Genomic DNA, 16,379 nt, shown 5'->3' on the forward strand with positions numbered 1-16,379 from the left:
AAATTTTTCGAATCATTCATTGGCCCGCACCAAGGCCCGCACGCTAAAAAAGGCCAACCATGTTTGGGTGCTGTGTGCGATATTATTGCCATACTGTACTGTACAAAGTCTAAAAAAACTTCGATTTCCTTATATAGGAATAAAAATAGGCAGCTTATTTACAATCCATTTTCTGGTTTACTAATATTTTGGTAGTGTGCAGTTTTCAAATGATATGCAAGATAAGAATTAAAATGATTAAAAAGGCCAAGAAAAAGACAGAGATTATTAACAATCCATTTTCTGGTTTGTTTACATTTTAGTTGAAGGCCCTTTTCAAATGTCACGCGAGATAAAGTCGTTTCTGGTCTCGTCTTCCTCTTATAGCGAATTTGTTTATTATCGTGAAACCGAACCTTTTTGCCAGAGCGAACCTCAACCTGAGGTAGGTTTTAAAAACAAACGATCAAACTGACGTTTGTCAGAAAACAAACAGAGCCGATCTTGATACCCGATGCAGGTTGGAACTGAATAATAAACAAATTCACTATTAGGTTTATTTGACCTGGTCCCATCGGTCCTGAGTGTGACTCCGATGTTGAGGATAAATTATTCTGCATCTCGATTCGGATTTTAGTATTCAAGACAGTTAAAATCATCCACAGTGAAATATAAGTCCTCTGCTCCTGTTCATCATGTTTAAAACAAACGAGGTTAACTATCTAGCTGAACATTTCAAAACGTCTTTAACGAACCTTAAACTCGAATTGTTGTCCAGAAATTTTCCCACTAGCAATGAGAGATAGGTTCGCTCAGAGAGTAAGAGATTTTCTCAGAGTAACTCTGAATTGCTCTAAATTTGTCACTGTCCCCCCTCCCTCCCCCTCGGGTCTCCATATGCCGATCAAAAAATCGGTTAATCGGAGAAAGTGGGGTTATTTAGCCAATTGTGTAATGTGTCCCACCCGCCTAAAAATCAACTTATTGGTCATCTTTTACAAAAATCAATTGCATGCTTAATGCTTGAAGCCTACTTGAAGTAGGGTAAACGATGGCTTCGCCACCCATTGATTTTTTGCGGCAAAACACTTTGCAGGATGTATTTAAACGATTCATTAGTTTGTCAGATTCAATCTGATTACACTTTTACGGCTGAGCAACCTGTTATGCCAGGTTTTTCTTCAAATGAAACATACGCACTACAAAGTACGGCTGATTTCGATTTGACGATAATAGAACAGCTGTTTAATATGCAGTTCAAATGGAAAGGTTGTCGAAGAAAAAGAGGCTGCCAAGAATAGTCACACTCACCTGAGAAGTTTCAACCCGTTTTGAACAATTCTGTCGATTGGAATGGACAGAATCGCAAGCGTCATATGTGTGCGTGAATCTGAGATATTATTAAGGCTCTGATCCATTTGGTGGATATGTTTAACTTTTGGTTAAAATTTGACAGATGGCAAGTTATCCATTAACCCTACTATCCGAGCGTGGTTATTTCTGACAGACAAGAAGTTTAATTTTGACAACCGTGGCTGAGTTCTTCTCGAAAACCGGTCGATCGACAGCACAGGGGTTTTCGAACATAGAGAATAACTTTCGAAATATCACTTTTAAAAACGAGTTTAATTTTACTCGGCAATAACAGCCTAATAGAAGCGCGGCCCTGTAGACCTGACTAAAATGTTCTCGAATTTTCATAAAAAAAAACTCGAATATGAATCTATGGGTAATTTGAGCTTTTGGGATTTTTAGTCGAACTCGACTCAATTTTGAGTTAGTTTCATTGGCCGTATAGACTGAGTACAAATTTCCTGAATTTTCCCATAATCTAGCATTTTTTTGGAGCACAATCGAGAAACATTTTACTCAGTCTATGAGTAACCTGCGTGTGTTTGAGTGATAAACGGTTCAATTTTGAGTCGTTCTCATCGACCATATGGGGCTACTCACTGAAAGAGTAAAATTTTCCTTGGTTTTCCGTCTTTTAAGTCTATCGTCGATTTTGAGTTACTCTCTTTGTCCGTGTGGTGAATTTTTCCTTAACTTTAACTTAACTTAACTTTGATTTGTTTTAAATAACCCTGCTATTCCACCAGACTTATTTCTGACAGACAAGGAATCAATTTTAACAAACAACTTCTCGAAAATCAGTCGATCAACAACAGAGAGATGTCAATTTGTCAAAATTGCAAAATTTGGCGTAGTTTTCGAGTATTCTCAATGACTAAGTAAAATATTCATCGATTTTTCTGCACTGAAAACGAAAATAACTCAGAGAGTGAGTCACTTTTACTCAGTTGTGAGGCTCTTTTACTCACCTACGCTTTAAAAAGTGTGACACACTTTCTGAGTAAGATTCGTGTTCAGTGTACGGCTTTGAGTGACATTTTGCGATCTTCATCTCAGTTGTTCAGATGGCTAACACGCTATTTCAAAACTTCCCAAATTTGAGTAGAATTCACCCAGATCGGTCAAAACTGAACCTACCCAAAAATGGTTAAACTATGTTGGGAATGACAAGTTGACAAAGGACCAAAGTCGATCGAATTCATTTCCATGTTTTCCATTTGTCAACTTGTCACTCCCAACATAGTTCATCCATTTTTGGGTAGGTTCAGTTTTGACCGATCTGGTCAAGAACTGGCTGTGTTGGTGTTAGATTAGATTAGATTAGGTTCAGTTTTCACCGATCTGGGTGGTTTCTACCCAAATTTGGGTAGTTTTGAAATAGCGTAAAGGCCTATTGGATGGTGAACAGCACAGTTCAAAATTAGCCCTCCTGTTGGCAGTGTTTTTTATTAAAAAAAATCAACATTTGTTTTCAAATTACTAGCATAACTTAACATTTTGACTAGCAGGTTTCTGTCTTTGGCAGATGGTGTACATCACACTTTTGAATTCGCTCACCAGGTGGTGCTAGTGTGCCATTTAACTTATAATTGCTTGCTTTAACTTGCGGCTTCGACTAGATACAAGGTAGCGATCTTCGACAAAGCTATTCAGATGAATAAGACCTTTTGGATGGTCGACAGCTCAGTTCAGAGTTCACTCACCAGGTTACACTAGCGTGCAATTTGACATCTTATTGCATGTTTTAACTTGACAGCACGACTAGATAGAAGGTTGCTGTTTAAAAAAAGTTATTTAGCATTTTAAGACCTATTGTATGGTGGACAGCAGTGTTGTTCAAATGCTATTTTTTCACTCTCAAACGCTCTCAATATCACGCGGAATTGGAATAATATATCATGCTTAATATTGATTTTACAAACTCCTTTGATGTTGCTAGACTATTCACAGCATGTAAAAAGAAGCTGAGAGTTGACTCGACACAAAAATGATTCCGCTGCACATCGTTTTCTTCGAGAGAAAAAGTATATTTAGTTTGCTATGAAAAATTGAAAACCCTTAAGATGTTCCGAGAATTTCAGGGAATTACAGAGACTATCAAAGAGTTTATGAAAACTTCAGAAATATTTCAGGAACTTCACAGAAGTCCAAATAATTTCTGGGAAATTTATCTTCAATAGAATTGAGAGCTTTACGGAAGCTTCGAGAACATCAAGACAGATCAAAAAATCAAAGGGCAGTTCAAATAATTTCAAGAAAATTTTAGAAACCATTAAAAAAGTTCCGAAAACTTCAGCAAAGCTCCGATAGAACTTCTGGAACGTGATAAAAATTATATGAACATCCGGAAAACGTGAGAGTATTTAAGGGTGTTATATCATGGGGATTTCAAGAACTTTAAAAAAATGCGAAAATAGAGAATATCAACGAAGTTCCATTAATTTAAAAAAAAAATGCGAGAACTTTTAGCAAGCAGCGATAAATATCTTCACACAATTCCAGAGAACTTAGAATTTAGATAGCTTCATGATATTCAGCGAAGTTCCGAGTACTTCGAGGACGATCAAATAGTTTCAGAATAATCCCATTAACTTAAACAAATTTGCAGAGACTTACAAGGAATTCCGTAGAATTATAGGTTATTCGAAGAATTCTTTGATTGATCCAAAATCGTCAGGGAATTTTGAATATATATATCAGAAAATTTGCCGGATTATTAAACAAATTAAGAGAACTTCAGGTAAGCATAGATAAGTTCAGGGATAATAAGTGAGCGTTTTTAATAGTTACAATACTGAAAATGGGGCCTCCCTTAGCTCAGTCGGTAAAGGCGCAGCTACAAAGCAAGACCATGCTGGAGGTGGCTGGGTTCGCTTCCCGGTCCGGTCTAGGAATTTTTCGGGTTGGAAAATTTCTCGACTTCCCTGGGCATAGAAGTATGATTGGACTTGCCACACAATTATGCCAATGCAAAAATGGTACAGGCATCGAAAGCTCTCAATTAATAACTGTGGAAGTGCATCTAGAACACTAAGTTGAGATCACGCAATAAGCTTATCGCATATTAGCTTGAAATGCGAAGAAGAAGAAGAATATTGAAAAATTGTCAAAACTTCAAGGAAAATTAATTAATTTCAGTAAAGTTGCGGGTTCTTGAAATGTACTGATCAATTCAGGGCTGTATAGAGAACTTTAAAGAAATTCAATAATCGTTTAGGTAGTTTTAATAACACCAGGAAAGTCTAGACTATTGAAGAAGTTTTAAATAAGTGTCGACAATTTAATGGAAGTTTCATGAACTTCAGAAAAATCTTGAGAACTTTAGTGAAAACCATAAAACTATATTAATTATTTTGTTCTAATTCCATGAAAATTGCGGAAGCACAAAAGTTCCAGAAATTTAGAAAAACTTCGAAAACTTCACAGAAGGACACTGAAACATTTCGAGAACTTCATACAAACTTTGAAGCTTAAGGGAAGATCCGCGAACTTCAGGAATTTTTATGAACATTAGAAAAAATGCGGGAGCATTTGAAAGAAGTTTAGTAAGCTCCAAAAATTGGAGGAATTTCAGGGAGAGGTCAGTTCCATTAGTTTCAGAAAATTAGTGGGAAATTTCAAGCAGTTCCCATATTTTCAGATAACTTCAGAGACGTTAAAAATGAATTGAGGCCTTCGCATAAGTTCAGAAGTTCACTGAAGCTTAAACATTTTAAGGACGGTACAATTAAATTCAGCGTTAGCAGTTTTGAGAATTTCAGAATATAACAGAGAACCTCAGAGCAGTTCCGTTATCATAAGAGAAATCACATAAAGTTTAAAGAATTTAGAGAACTTCAGCGAATTGTTCAACCTTTAGAAAAGATTCATGAGCGTAGAAAAATTTAGGAAACTTTAGGAAGTCATATAAAGCTCAGGGAAGTTAAAGAATTTGATGAGTAGTATTGTGAGCATCAGGCTAGTTTCTCAAACTACAAAAGAACTGCAAGGCAGATTCATTAACTTCAGAAAAAATTTGGGATGTTCTCAAAATAGTCCATTCCATATTCAATGGACATTTCGATGAAACTTTCCTCCTAATTTTTCTTTTAGTTTTCCTCGAAATTACCTTGAAATTCTCCACAATAAGACACCCTTTGGAAAGATTATCAGAATATTCATTTAATTCATTTCAGATTTCCTTTTGAATCTCACTTTTTCCCTTGGAATTCTACTCACATTGAAAGTCTCGTAAGATTTCATAGGCTTTTCTACTCACAAATTCCTTAGATTTCTTCTCATAATTTGTTTGGCAAACTCTCCTGAATTTATTTTCCGAATTCCTTTGAAGATGTTCTGGAGTTATTCTCAGATTTGATTGTGATCCTTCTTAAAGTATTTAAAAAAAATATCAAGAACTTATGCTACGAATTTGTTTTCTCCTACAAACTTTATGAAGTTATCCTCAGAATGAAATTGGAATTTTTCTTTGAAGTTCACAGGAGTTGTGGTCCTCAGAAATTCCTAAGTGTTTTCAATACAATTTACTTTTAATTCAATTCAGGGTCACTTTTAGTCACTATTTTTACAACTATAAGTCACTATTTAGTCACTTTTTTCTTCAACATGGTCACTAAAATCACTATTTTTGACATCAGTGATGACTACTATGCCAAACGACCATTATATCAAGTTATTTTATGCCAAACGGCGTTCCCCCGCTTTCAGTAGATTATTGTAAAATATATACAATTAGTTGAGTTTTAGTAGAGTGGCCATATTGCACCATATGGTGGAACTGCCCCACTTTCCCCTAACTTGATTTGCTTTCTGCAGCTAGCAGAATGGTATTTCCGCAATATTAATAACATAGAATTCTTAATTTAATCTTTGAACTTATAATTCAATGCATCAATATGGTGGAAATACCCCTCTGGTAACTGAAGAAAGCAAATCAAGTTAGGGGAAAGTGGGGCAGTTCCATCAAGTTAGGGGGAAGTGGGGTAGTTCCACCACTTGGGCAATATGGTCACACTACTAAAACTCAACTAATTGTTAATCAAGTTAATCGATCATTTTGATCGGAAAATGGAAATAGTACCTACGTATTCAAAAATTAATCGAAAATTCCAAATTTTAAAGTGGTACCTGTTAATATTTCTTTGTACCACTACAGACTGCTTGCACCTCGATCTGCGCTCTAGTACTGCACGGTCTTTGTTTTGAACCTTTTTCTTCCCTCATCCTCATTCCGGACCGAGAGAAGCTTGTGTGCATGCTAAAAACGCAAACGGAAAAATCTGACGAATCTATTTTCGTCCCACTCGGGTGCTAAATTTAGCCACCCATTTCTTCTTTTGATACCGAGTATGGCAGTGGCAGTGAGAGTATAGTGGTAGGAACTTCGTCAGCGTCGTCTTATTCTTCGCACCACAGAAGAATCCGATCGAGCGAAGAAGTTTTCTGGATGTTTCTCGATTGGGAATCTACACCGACAGACTGAAGAAGGTGGTGATCACCGGTGTCGCCGCCGCACACTGTTCTCACCAACACCAAGTTACCATATTTTGGAAAAACAATACATTCATGCAAACGCGCGCAGGCGCACGATCACGTTTCCGTGTTATTCCACGATCGAATCGTGATCAAAACCAAAACAATCGCCGATCCACGATCGTTGTTCTTACGTATGTATGCGTGTGTGCGTGCGCACTCGTTATTCCACCCCCGCGGAAAAGTCGGATTCCGAACTGAAATATTTTCCAACCCCGGTGCTGCAACTGCAATTGCACCCGTGCAGTTTTCGCCGGACTGTCGTCCACTGTTGCCACCGGAGTTTTTGCGCCGTGCGTGATTTAGTGTTTCTGTGTGTGTGCCGATTATTGCAGCTAGGAGATCACGTAACCGCAATCAGGGTTTTTCTCTCTGCCGTCTTTGTTTTGGTGTATTTGACCTATTAATAAACGCGCGTCGGTCTCGCCGGACTGCAGACTGCGTGCGACGGTGGAACGCGGGCGGCTCCATTGTTCGTTGATCGAGACCTACCGAGACTAGAATTGACAAAGGAGTCGGGCGTATTTCATAGCACGAGGATGATGGAGGCGGAAGATTTAACGTAGGTATCCCCTGCTTCCACAATAGAAAGAAGTGAAATCATTCGTAAGCAGCGGGTGTGGTGTTTTTTAAGCTTTCCGAGATGATCTCACGAAACGAGTGATCATCTTCTGGATTCTATTTGGGAAAACGCAAGCCGTTTCTCTTTTATTCGATGGTTGCTCTTAGCGTTTTATTTTACGATTTCGTTGATTGATTGTTAATGGAGTTCTAGGACCGGTTTAACGGGTAGCAAGTGTTTCGTCAGAACTTTAGTATTGTTTATAGAAATGTGTTTAATTTGCATTGTAAAAATTGTAACAACAAATTTGTACCATCTAAAATTAAATCATAACAATCACGCTACCTCATATCTGCAGTCACTGATTTTATTGCTATGTATCATTGAGACCATACGTACCCATTTAAAAATAATTCTCACACCTTCATTTAAAAAAAAAATGTTTGCCTTTTTGTGTGTTTCGTTTGGTGTCCATTTTGGAGTTTATTTGGATTTGTTTTTTTTTATTCAAAATTTTCTGTTTATTGAAATCAAAATCGCGGACGAAATTGACAAACTTAGGTAAGCGTTCATTTTTTTAAATTTACTTCGGGAATTTGAGTTTGTTTGGTAAATTTTAAGATTTAAAAAGATTATAGCAGAACATTTCCGGACAACATCAAGTATAATTAATCGTAAGACCCGAATGTTAATCATCATAACCAAAGGCCCACGGTTCAAGTTAGTTCATTAAACTCACGTTAGATCTACAGGTCAGTGTACAAATGGTCTGTATCGATTGTTCAATTGAGTTGAAAGCCGACTTAAATCGTGAGGTCAAACTGTACGATTCAAGTGAGCTGAGTCTACTAAATGGGAGTCAACTTCTGCTCTTCTCATACAGTCAACTCTTCCTAACTGGATATTCGCCCTAGCTTGATGTAAATCCAGGTTACTTCGACCACTTTTCCCATACAACGTTCCAAAATTTACCTACGTGACTCGAAGGCCCTAACTCGATGGTTCCTGTAATATCAAGTACGGGATAGTTGACTGTGCATATTTCACTAAATTTTTTTTATAAGGAAAAGATCGTGTTTGAAATTGTTTGTTCAAGATGCCTCCAATGAAAAATGTCTGTAGTAGTCTCAAAATGCTGGAGAAAGTATTTTCTTTTAAATCCTCAACTCTTCTGGCTTCCCTCAGAAGGCTTTCCCAACTACCTCTGGAAGTTTCTTTCGATTTAATTTGAATAAGTCTTCAGACTTGCCGGGCAGTTTTTCTGACTGAATGTGTCGTCGGACTGCTCCCGGATTTTTTTTTTCTTTTGATGTTCCAGTTTTTAGGATGTTTCTTACGACTTCAATCGGAGGATTCTTCCCCAAATTCTCCTGCAGGTTTCTTTCGGCTTCTCCCCGAAGTTCTTCTGTTTTCCTCCGAAAGCTTCTTTCGACACCATTCGTGAGTTGTTTTTTTTTCAGATTTCCTCCAGAAGTTTCTTCTGACTGTTACCGGGAAATTATTTCAATTTATCCTGGAAGCACCTTCTGACTTCCCCCAGAAACCTACTGACTTACCCCAAAAGTGTCTTTCGACTTCCTCTAGAAGTTCATCTAATTTTTTCTATGGTCCAATTTGTCTCATAAGGACAATTTACTTTTCCTGGATGGTTTTATTTATCTAGCTCGCTTGTTTGAAAGGCTCAATCGGGATAGCTTTACGGAGCCGATCATTAATTGGTTCGTTACTAAATTTAATTAATTCTAGGTCCACTAGAAGTTTGGCCGATAAGGATCAGAAGAGGAGCATGGGAATGCTTTCATGCTCCTATTTTTTTCACTGAAAACATATATCCAAGACTTTCCTGGATGATGATCATCCGACAGATTATTCAATATTAAATTCAATTTTATCTATCGACTAATCCATAATAGCCTTTGCAATATCAATTCTCTACAGAGATTTGGTACACCTTTTAGGGACCTCCCTTAGCTCAGTCGGTAAAGATGCTGGAGGTTTAGGAATTTTATCGGGTTGGAAAATTTCTCGACCTCCATGGGCATAGAGTATGGTTGGACTTGCCACGCAATTATACTAATGCAAAAATGGTAGAGGCATCGATAATAACTGTGGATGTGCATCTAGAACAAATATGCGATAAGCAATAAGCTTGACTTGCGATATATACAAATGAGTAGCACATAACAGGGTGGCCACTGAACCGGGAAATCCGGAAATTTGATTGAATATTCTTTCAAGCTCGAATTCTTATCAAATGTCCAAACCAAAAACTAAGCCTAAGATTTCAAAAATAGCAATGTCCCAGTGCAAGATCGTGATTTTCTAATTATTTCCATTGATAATCCTAAACAATGTCTAAGCCTCAGATACGTGATTTTTTGTTAGCATCGAAATCTCAAAAGTTTAGAGTCTTGCAAACTTCTCATGTCACAGAATCTAGAACATTATTCAATGTGATATTGAATTAACGTTTGGCGTATGGTGGATTTACTATGTTCGAGGTCTCTCATATCTCCCTGTTCCATTTTTTTCTGAAATTTATAACCCCATAATTATGCGCAGTTTTTTTTTATGATTGGGATTTTAAAATTAAATCTCAAATTTTCCTACCGAATGTTGCCTAATCTTGAGTCTTTAATTTATGTTAAAAATTTTGAAAAAAAAATCAATGCTTGATAGAGCTGGAATTAGGGCGTAACAGCTTTTGTAAACAATGACTTCTCTAGATGATTTCTCGAAACTCAAGGCACGCCCACGCAAACCAACATAGCCAACGAGAAGGGGAAGTCTTCCCCTACCCGATGGCGACGTTGATTTGAGTAAGCGAGTTTTGGCTTTCTAGAAATCATCGAGAGAAGTCATTGTTTACAAAAGCTGTTTCGCCCTAATTCCAGCTCTATCTAGAAATTATTTCATGCAACCTATCTAAAGATACAAGAATTTCCTTAGGACCATTGCAGAATAACTTGTACGTTCAGGACTCCTCGTAATAATAGATTCTCTCCGAAATTTTTACCAATGGTCTCGGAATTCAGCACACAACACTTTATAAATAACCTTCAGAAAAATCATGAAATCCACTCTACATTTACTCTTTTTATTTTTGTATTTTTAATAATTCTCGCTATAATTTATTTTAAATTCTCCATTACCTTTAAAATTTCCATGAAATATTCCTCAGAAATCTCTTGGTATGCCATTTCAAAATTTAGAAAGTATTCTCCCTAAATTTTGTAGAATTTCATAATAGAATTCCATTTGAATTTCCTCAGAATTTCATTAAAATTATTATTAAAATGCCCTTGCGATGTTCTCTAGGATTATCTTTGAATACTTGTTGAAGTTCTCTTGAAACTCTTTTTGGAATTCTCTTGAAAATTTCTTAAGAGACTTCTCGTTTCCTTGAAAATATGATCAAAATGTCCTGCGAACTCTCATTTTTATAACCCTTCCTGAATCTCCTTGAAATTCACTCAAAATTCTCATGAATTAGGAATTCTATTAAAATTGTCTTTTGTATTCGTAATTCTCCATGATTTTCTTTACAATTTCCTTGAAATATTCCTCAGAAATCTCTTGGTATGCCATTTAAAACTTGTATAATTTCACCATAGAATTCCATTTAAATTTTCCTCAGAATTTCCTTAAAATTCTTATTAAAATTCCCTTGCGATGTTCTCTAGGATTGTCTTTGAATCCTTTTCGGAATCCTCTTGAAACTCTTCTTGGAATTCTCTTGAAAATTTCTTAATTATCTGCTCGTTTCTTTGGAAATATGATCAAAATTCACTGCGAATACTCCTTCCTGAAACTCTTTGAAATTCACTCTAAATTCTTATGAATTATCTTAGGAATTCTATTAAAATTGTCTTCAAATTATCAAACTACCAGTTATAGCACTAGTGCTGCCCTAATTGACCGTACGGCCTAAATAATCTTAAAATGAGTTTTCCCTTATTTTCCAACGTAGACATGCAAAACACCCCATTGAGACTAAGTTCCAGTGGAAGAAATTTTGAATTTGTTTGAAATTTGGAGGTTTTAGGCCGTATAGCCAATTAGTGCCATAGCTAATACACTTCCCCGAGGTAGAAGCTAGTTTTCCACCGTCCTAGTGAAATCAATACTCCCACCGAAAACATCTTTCGGTCGTGTTTCGCCATCAATCTGCGAAGTTATTTTCACTTCATCACCAACCACCCTGCCACAAATCGATCAATTTGAAAATGCAAGCATCACCGAACCGACGATCCACACTCCCGTTGATCAACCCAGTCGAGTGTTGTAGTTAATACATCTTCCCGGAGCAAGAACCTTCTCCGGTTTCCCAACCCCGTATCCATGCCGGTGGAAAAACATTTCGATCATTAATTTCCTCTTCCAAGTCGTCGAAATGGCTTCAACTCCGCGCTAGCTAGCACCCAAATATCGTGTCGTCGTTTTCGTTATAGTATGTTTTGAACATGACTTGTAGGCAGCGTTGCCAGGTCATTTTCAGGGAAATCTGGTCCTGTTAAAATATAAAATCTGGAATGCTTTGAAAAATCCAAACTGCGTACAGATCATGCGGTTTTTTTTTAAATAATTCTATTGAAATCAAATTGATATACAAATCAACCCGAAAAAATCGTTCAGTTGAATTTCTGGAATTTGTTCAACGTACCAGAATCTTTGTGATAAGAGCTGCAAGTTTAGATAAATGATGTTATAATGAAAAATGCGTTCAAAAAGTTCAAATATCCATTAGGAAGTATTTCAAAAATTTAATTTAATTTTTTTGTGAAATACCTAGCAAAATATTTTTTACATTTGTTTTTTAAACTGTAACCTTTTTAAAAAAGAATGAGAAGCAAAGATTCGATGGAATTTAAAAACTTATTTGCGATTTAGTCCTTACTATTTGATACATTACAGGATCCGTACGATTTTGGCAACAAGTCTGAAAATTTAGTGTTGCAAAAATCGAACCGTGCCAAAATCTAACGCTTTTATTTTAAAATTTAATTTACGATTTCTTTGATGTTGGACCACCGTGAGTTAACTTTATGACATAGACTTTATTAAAAATTGTAATTACATCACATTGAAAAAATACTGATTTTCAATATCCGTTTGAATTTGGTACGAACCCCGTTGCCAAAAACGAATGATTTTGTGGTTTTGCTGTCAAAATTGAATCTTAGTTCTGAATAATTCTAAAATTTTGACACCATCATTATCTTGAGGTTGCTCGAACATACAATTAAATTTTTGACTATGTACAACACACGATACCCAGTAGAGCAGTAGGATTTTTTTTTTTTTTCTATTTTTATCACAAATTCTCCAGGCTGAAGCGGGAATCAAACCTCACTTCGTGGCACTCCACTATCCACCTCATCACTACGAATAATGGTATGTCTAAGATAATTGTATTACAGCCAACGCAGTGTTATGGGTCATATGAAAGCCTCCTAAATAAAGCTAAATTAATTAATTATGGGTCATCCACAATTATGGGCCACTTCCATTTGAATAACAAGCAGAACTGACTGATCGTAGAATTTCATCATATTTCTTTTCTGGATTCCCTACAAATAAGCTTGATAATTTCCAAAACTGTTCAATAACATTCTAGAAGCTCTCTGCATAGCCCTAGTCATCCCAGTCTTCAGAGCCAATCCTTATCCTGAAGTTACGGATTTAATTTGACCTTACCTACATTAATCTATCGAGTAGAAATCTCTTAGAAATCACTCTACAATACCATAGTCCTCTCAAACTGGTAATAAGAAGGCTGGTAGTGTCACTATTTTGAAGTCAATCTCTAAAAAAGCACTTTTCACACCAAAAAGTCTCACTATTTCCCTAAAAATAGTCACCAAAGTCACTTTTTTCACAACCAATATAGAGCGAAATGGACAAATATCAACAACATTTTTAAATTGAGTACTTGGCTAAAGAAAGTCTACAGCAGTTATGACAAAATATGCATATCTATTGTAAAAAATAACAATTTTAACCAGGATGATCAATGAACCGCAAACAATCAAGGATCTTTAAAACACGAGGATAAATACTGGGAAATGCCTTCAATATCGATTGCAAACCTTGGAAACATATCAAGAGTATTTGTCTGTGCTAGTCTTAGAAGAATAATCAAGAACTTAAAAAATCCAAAGGACATTTTAAGACAATTTTAAAGGAATATTTCACAGAAGAACACCAAAGTACAGACTACGAAAGTCTCATGTAAAATTAAGTGCTCTGATGGAAGATTTCGTCCCCAATTTCTTCACGCTTAAATCTTAAAAAAGGTGGGAGGAGGTGAAAAACCAGCCCTGAGACGGACACATACGAGAGTTCTGAGAAGAATTCTATGTTGATTGAATGAGGATTCTAGATCCAATTCTAATAATAAATCAAAACTAGTTCTGACATTTTTAAGAGAGCTGTAATGGCAGGGCTGATAGTGAGTCACTTTTTTCAAGCCAGTCACTAAAAAGTCTCCTTTTTAAAGGCCTTGTAATCAGTCACCATTTTCATCTTTTTTTACGTGAATTTATTTCAAGATAGATTATTCTTCTTGGATCCGATTGTCCAATCGATGCCCGCATATGTTCTAATTATCGAACAATTTGAAGGTGTTGTGCTTCTATAGAGCTTTTTGACGTTTAATCGGCTTTCTCTATCTACTCATTTGCCTAAATAAAATCCCCTGAATCTTCCAGGTTTTCCAGAATTTCAACGGATAATCGTATTCCATGTACAAGTTCAAGATATTGAAAATTGCAGCAAACTGCGGGAACACAGGGAAGTTTAAATTCTGCAAACAACTTCTGGGAGCTTTAACAACTTCAAAACGGTTCTATTAGCTTCTGGAAAAATGTAGGAACTTTGAGGAAGTTCCTAAAATTTTAGAGCACTTCACCGGTAAGAGAACTTCAGAAATATAAAAAAATGAGAAAAGGTGTGGAAACTTTAAAGAAGCTCTAGGTACATCAGAATAGCTAAAACTAGAGATCTTTGGGGAAATTCATATGTCCTAAGGGCAGATCCCGTTACTTAAGTTCAGACTTCTGGAGCAGTTTAAAGGTCTATTAGCGTGATTTTAGAAAAAATCAGGAAGTTCCGTGATATGCTGAAGAAAAACAAATTGAGAACCCTTAGGATGTTTCAAGTATTTCAGGGAAGTACAGAGACCATCAGAGAATTTATGAAAACTTTCAAAATATGTCAGAGTCCAGAGAATTTTAGGGAAGTTTAAAGGATTTCCATTTATTTCAGAGTAGCACCGAGGCCTTCAATATAATTGAGAGCTTCAGGGAAACTCCGAGAACATCAAGTCAGATCAGAGATTAAAAGGGCAGTTCAAGTAATTTCAAGAAAATTGCAGAAACCTTAAAGAAGTTTCGAGAAACTCAGGGAATTTTCGGAAACTTCAGAAAAGCTCCGAGAGAATGTCTGGAACTCAGTAAAAATTATATGAACAACTGGAAAATGTAAAAGTTTTTTAAGAGTGATATATCATGGAAATTTCAAGAGCTTCAATTAACTGTGAAAATTTAGCTAAGTTTTTTTTTTTTAATTTATTTGATAAGGCTCAATCGAATTCACTTTAAACCGCCAAGAATTCTTGTTAATTATACAAAACATCGTAAAAATATATGCAAAAGGTACAGCACAACAAACGCTTTATGTTCCGCAATCCAATAAGCCTGCTCCATCAGAACGGGATCCGCTTCCAGTGGTTTTATTGTATGGCAGTATTGGGGGCCGAGAGGTTCCATTCCAGCAATAGACGCAACACCGTGGTAATCACTCACACACTGATCACGAAAGGGTTGCTTTCCAAAGTCGATGACGCATCGAACTGCTGATGAAGAACAATGAGGAAGATCACGCAATGGTTGCTGCCGAGTAAACAGACGATTGCGAGACACTCATCGAGAGTGGCCTGCTTCTGTTGACAGCCGAGTGAACACTCGAGTTTAGCTAAGTTGATTAGAGAACATCAACAAAGTTACATTAATTAAAATAAATTGCGAGATCTTTTAGCAAGCACCAATATTTTCAACAAACTTCAGGGAACATCTAAGAAATTTAGATATTTTTAGATAGTTTCATGATATTCAGCGAATTTCCGAGTACTTTCTGGGCGATCAGATAACTTCAGAGCAATCCCATTAACTTAAGGACATTCACAGTGGCTTACAAGGAGTTTTATTATCCGAAAACTTCAGAAGCGCCAAGGAATTATGAATATATGTCAGAAAATTTGCCGGAACATTAAGCAAATTAAGAGAACTTCACGAAAGCATAGAAAAGTTCAGGAATGTCCAGATCAGTTCAGGGAAAATTAGTGATTTAAGACAAAGTTTCGTGAGCGCTTATAAAGTTTATTAAACTTAAGGAATTGTGGAAGCGGCGCCGGTATTGTAGTGGTAAGCGTGATTGCCGCAAACCCCAAAGAGTTCAATCCCAGTAGGCACCGCCGGGATTTTCTGAGGCATACAATCTCTGTTCACGCCTTCACGCCGTTCCCGAAGGGGAAGTAAAGCCGTTGGTTCCCGGTCAATGAGTTGATGGATCGATAGGTAGGGTCCATGTATGGGAGCTGCCTGCCCTGGTGTCGGTAGCATTAATACTGTACAAAAAACAAGATCGACGGTATACAAAACAATAGAAATTGTGGAAAAATCAAGGCACATCTATTAATTTCAGTAAAATTGCGTGTTCTTATAAAAAAATATGTTAAAATTCACGGCAGCCTTTAAGGAAATTCAGAAGTCTTTTGGGCAGATTCAATAACGTCAGTGAAGTCTAGACAATTGACGATGTTATCAATGATAATCTACTGCAGGAGCTTAGTACCAGAAGTGCAGAGATCTTCAGAAACATTCCGAGAACTTTATAAAAGGAACTTAAGGGAACATCCGAGAGCTTCTGGAACTTAAGTAAAATGAGGGAGCAT

General features: G+C 36.6%; 1 protein-coding gene across 9 annotated transcripts in view; it reads left to right on the plus strand.

The window, feature by feature from the left end:
* Svil (Supervillin) overlaps positions 1 to 16,379 on the plus strand; it is an 807,253-nt gene that overhangs the window by 526,273 nt on the left and 264,601 nt on the right. Inside the window, exon 1 of one of the 9 annotated variants that reach the window (XM_065230085.1) lies at positions 7,392 to 7,426. The exons of the other annotated variants lie outside the window; for them this stretch is intronic. Coding sequence (XP_065086157.1) covers positions 7,404 to 7,426 — 23 coding nt within the window. The 5' untranslated portion in view covers positions 7,392 to 7,403. Of the gene's footprint in view, positions 1 to 7,391; positions 7,427 to 16,379 lie in introns of those variants that run through there. 9 annotated transcript variants of the gene reach the window in all.

This window comes from Ochlerotatus camptorhynchus, unplaced genomic scaffold (genome assembly GCF_037179485.1).
Source record: "Ochlerotatus camptorhynchus isolate MF236.1 unplaced genomic scaffold, CSIRO-AGI_Acam_v1.1 ptg000328l, whole genome shotgun sequence".
Taxonomy (NCBI): Eukaryota; Metazoa; Arthropoda; class Insecta; order Diptera; family Culicidae; genus Ochlerotatus; species Ochlerotatus camptorhynchus.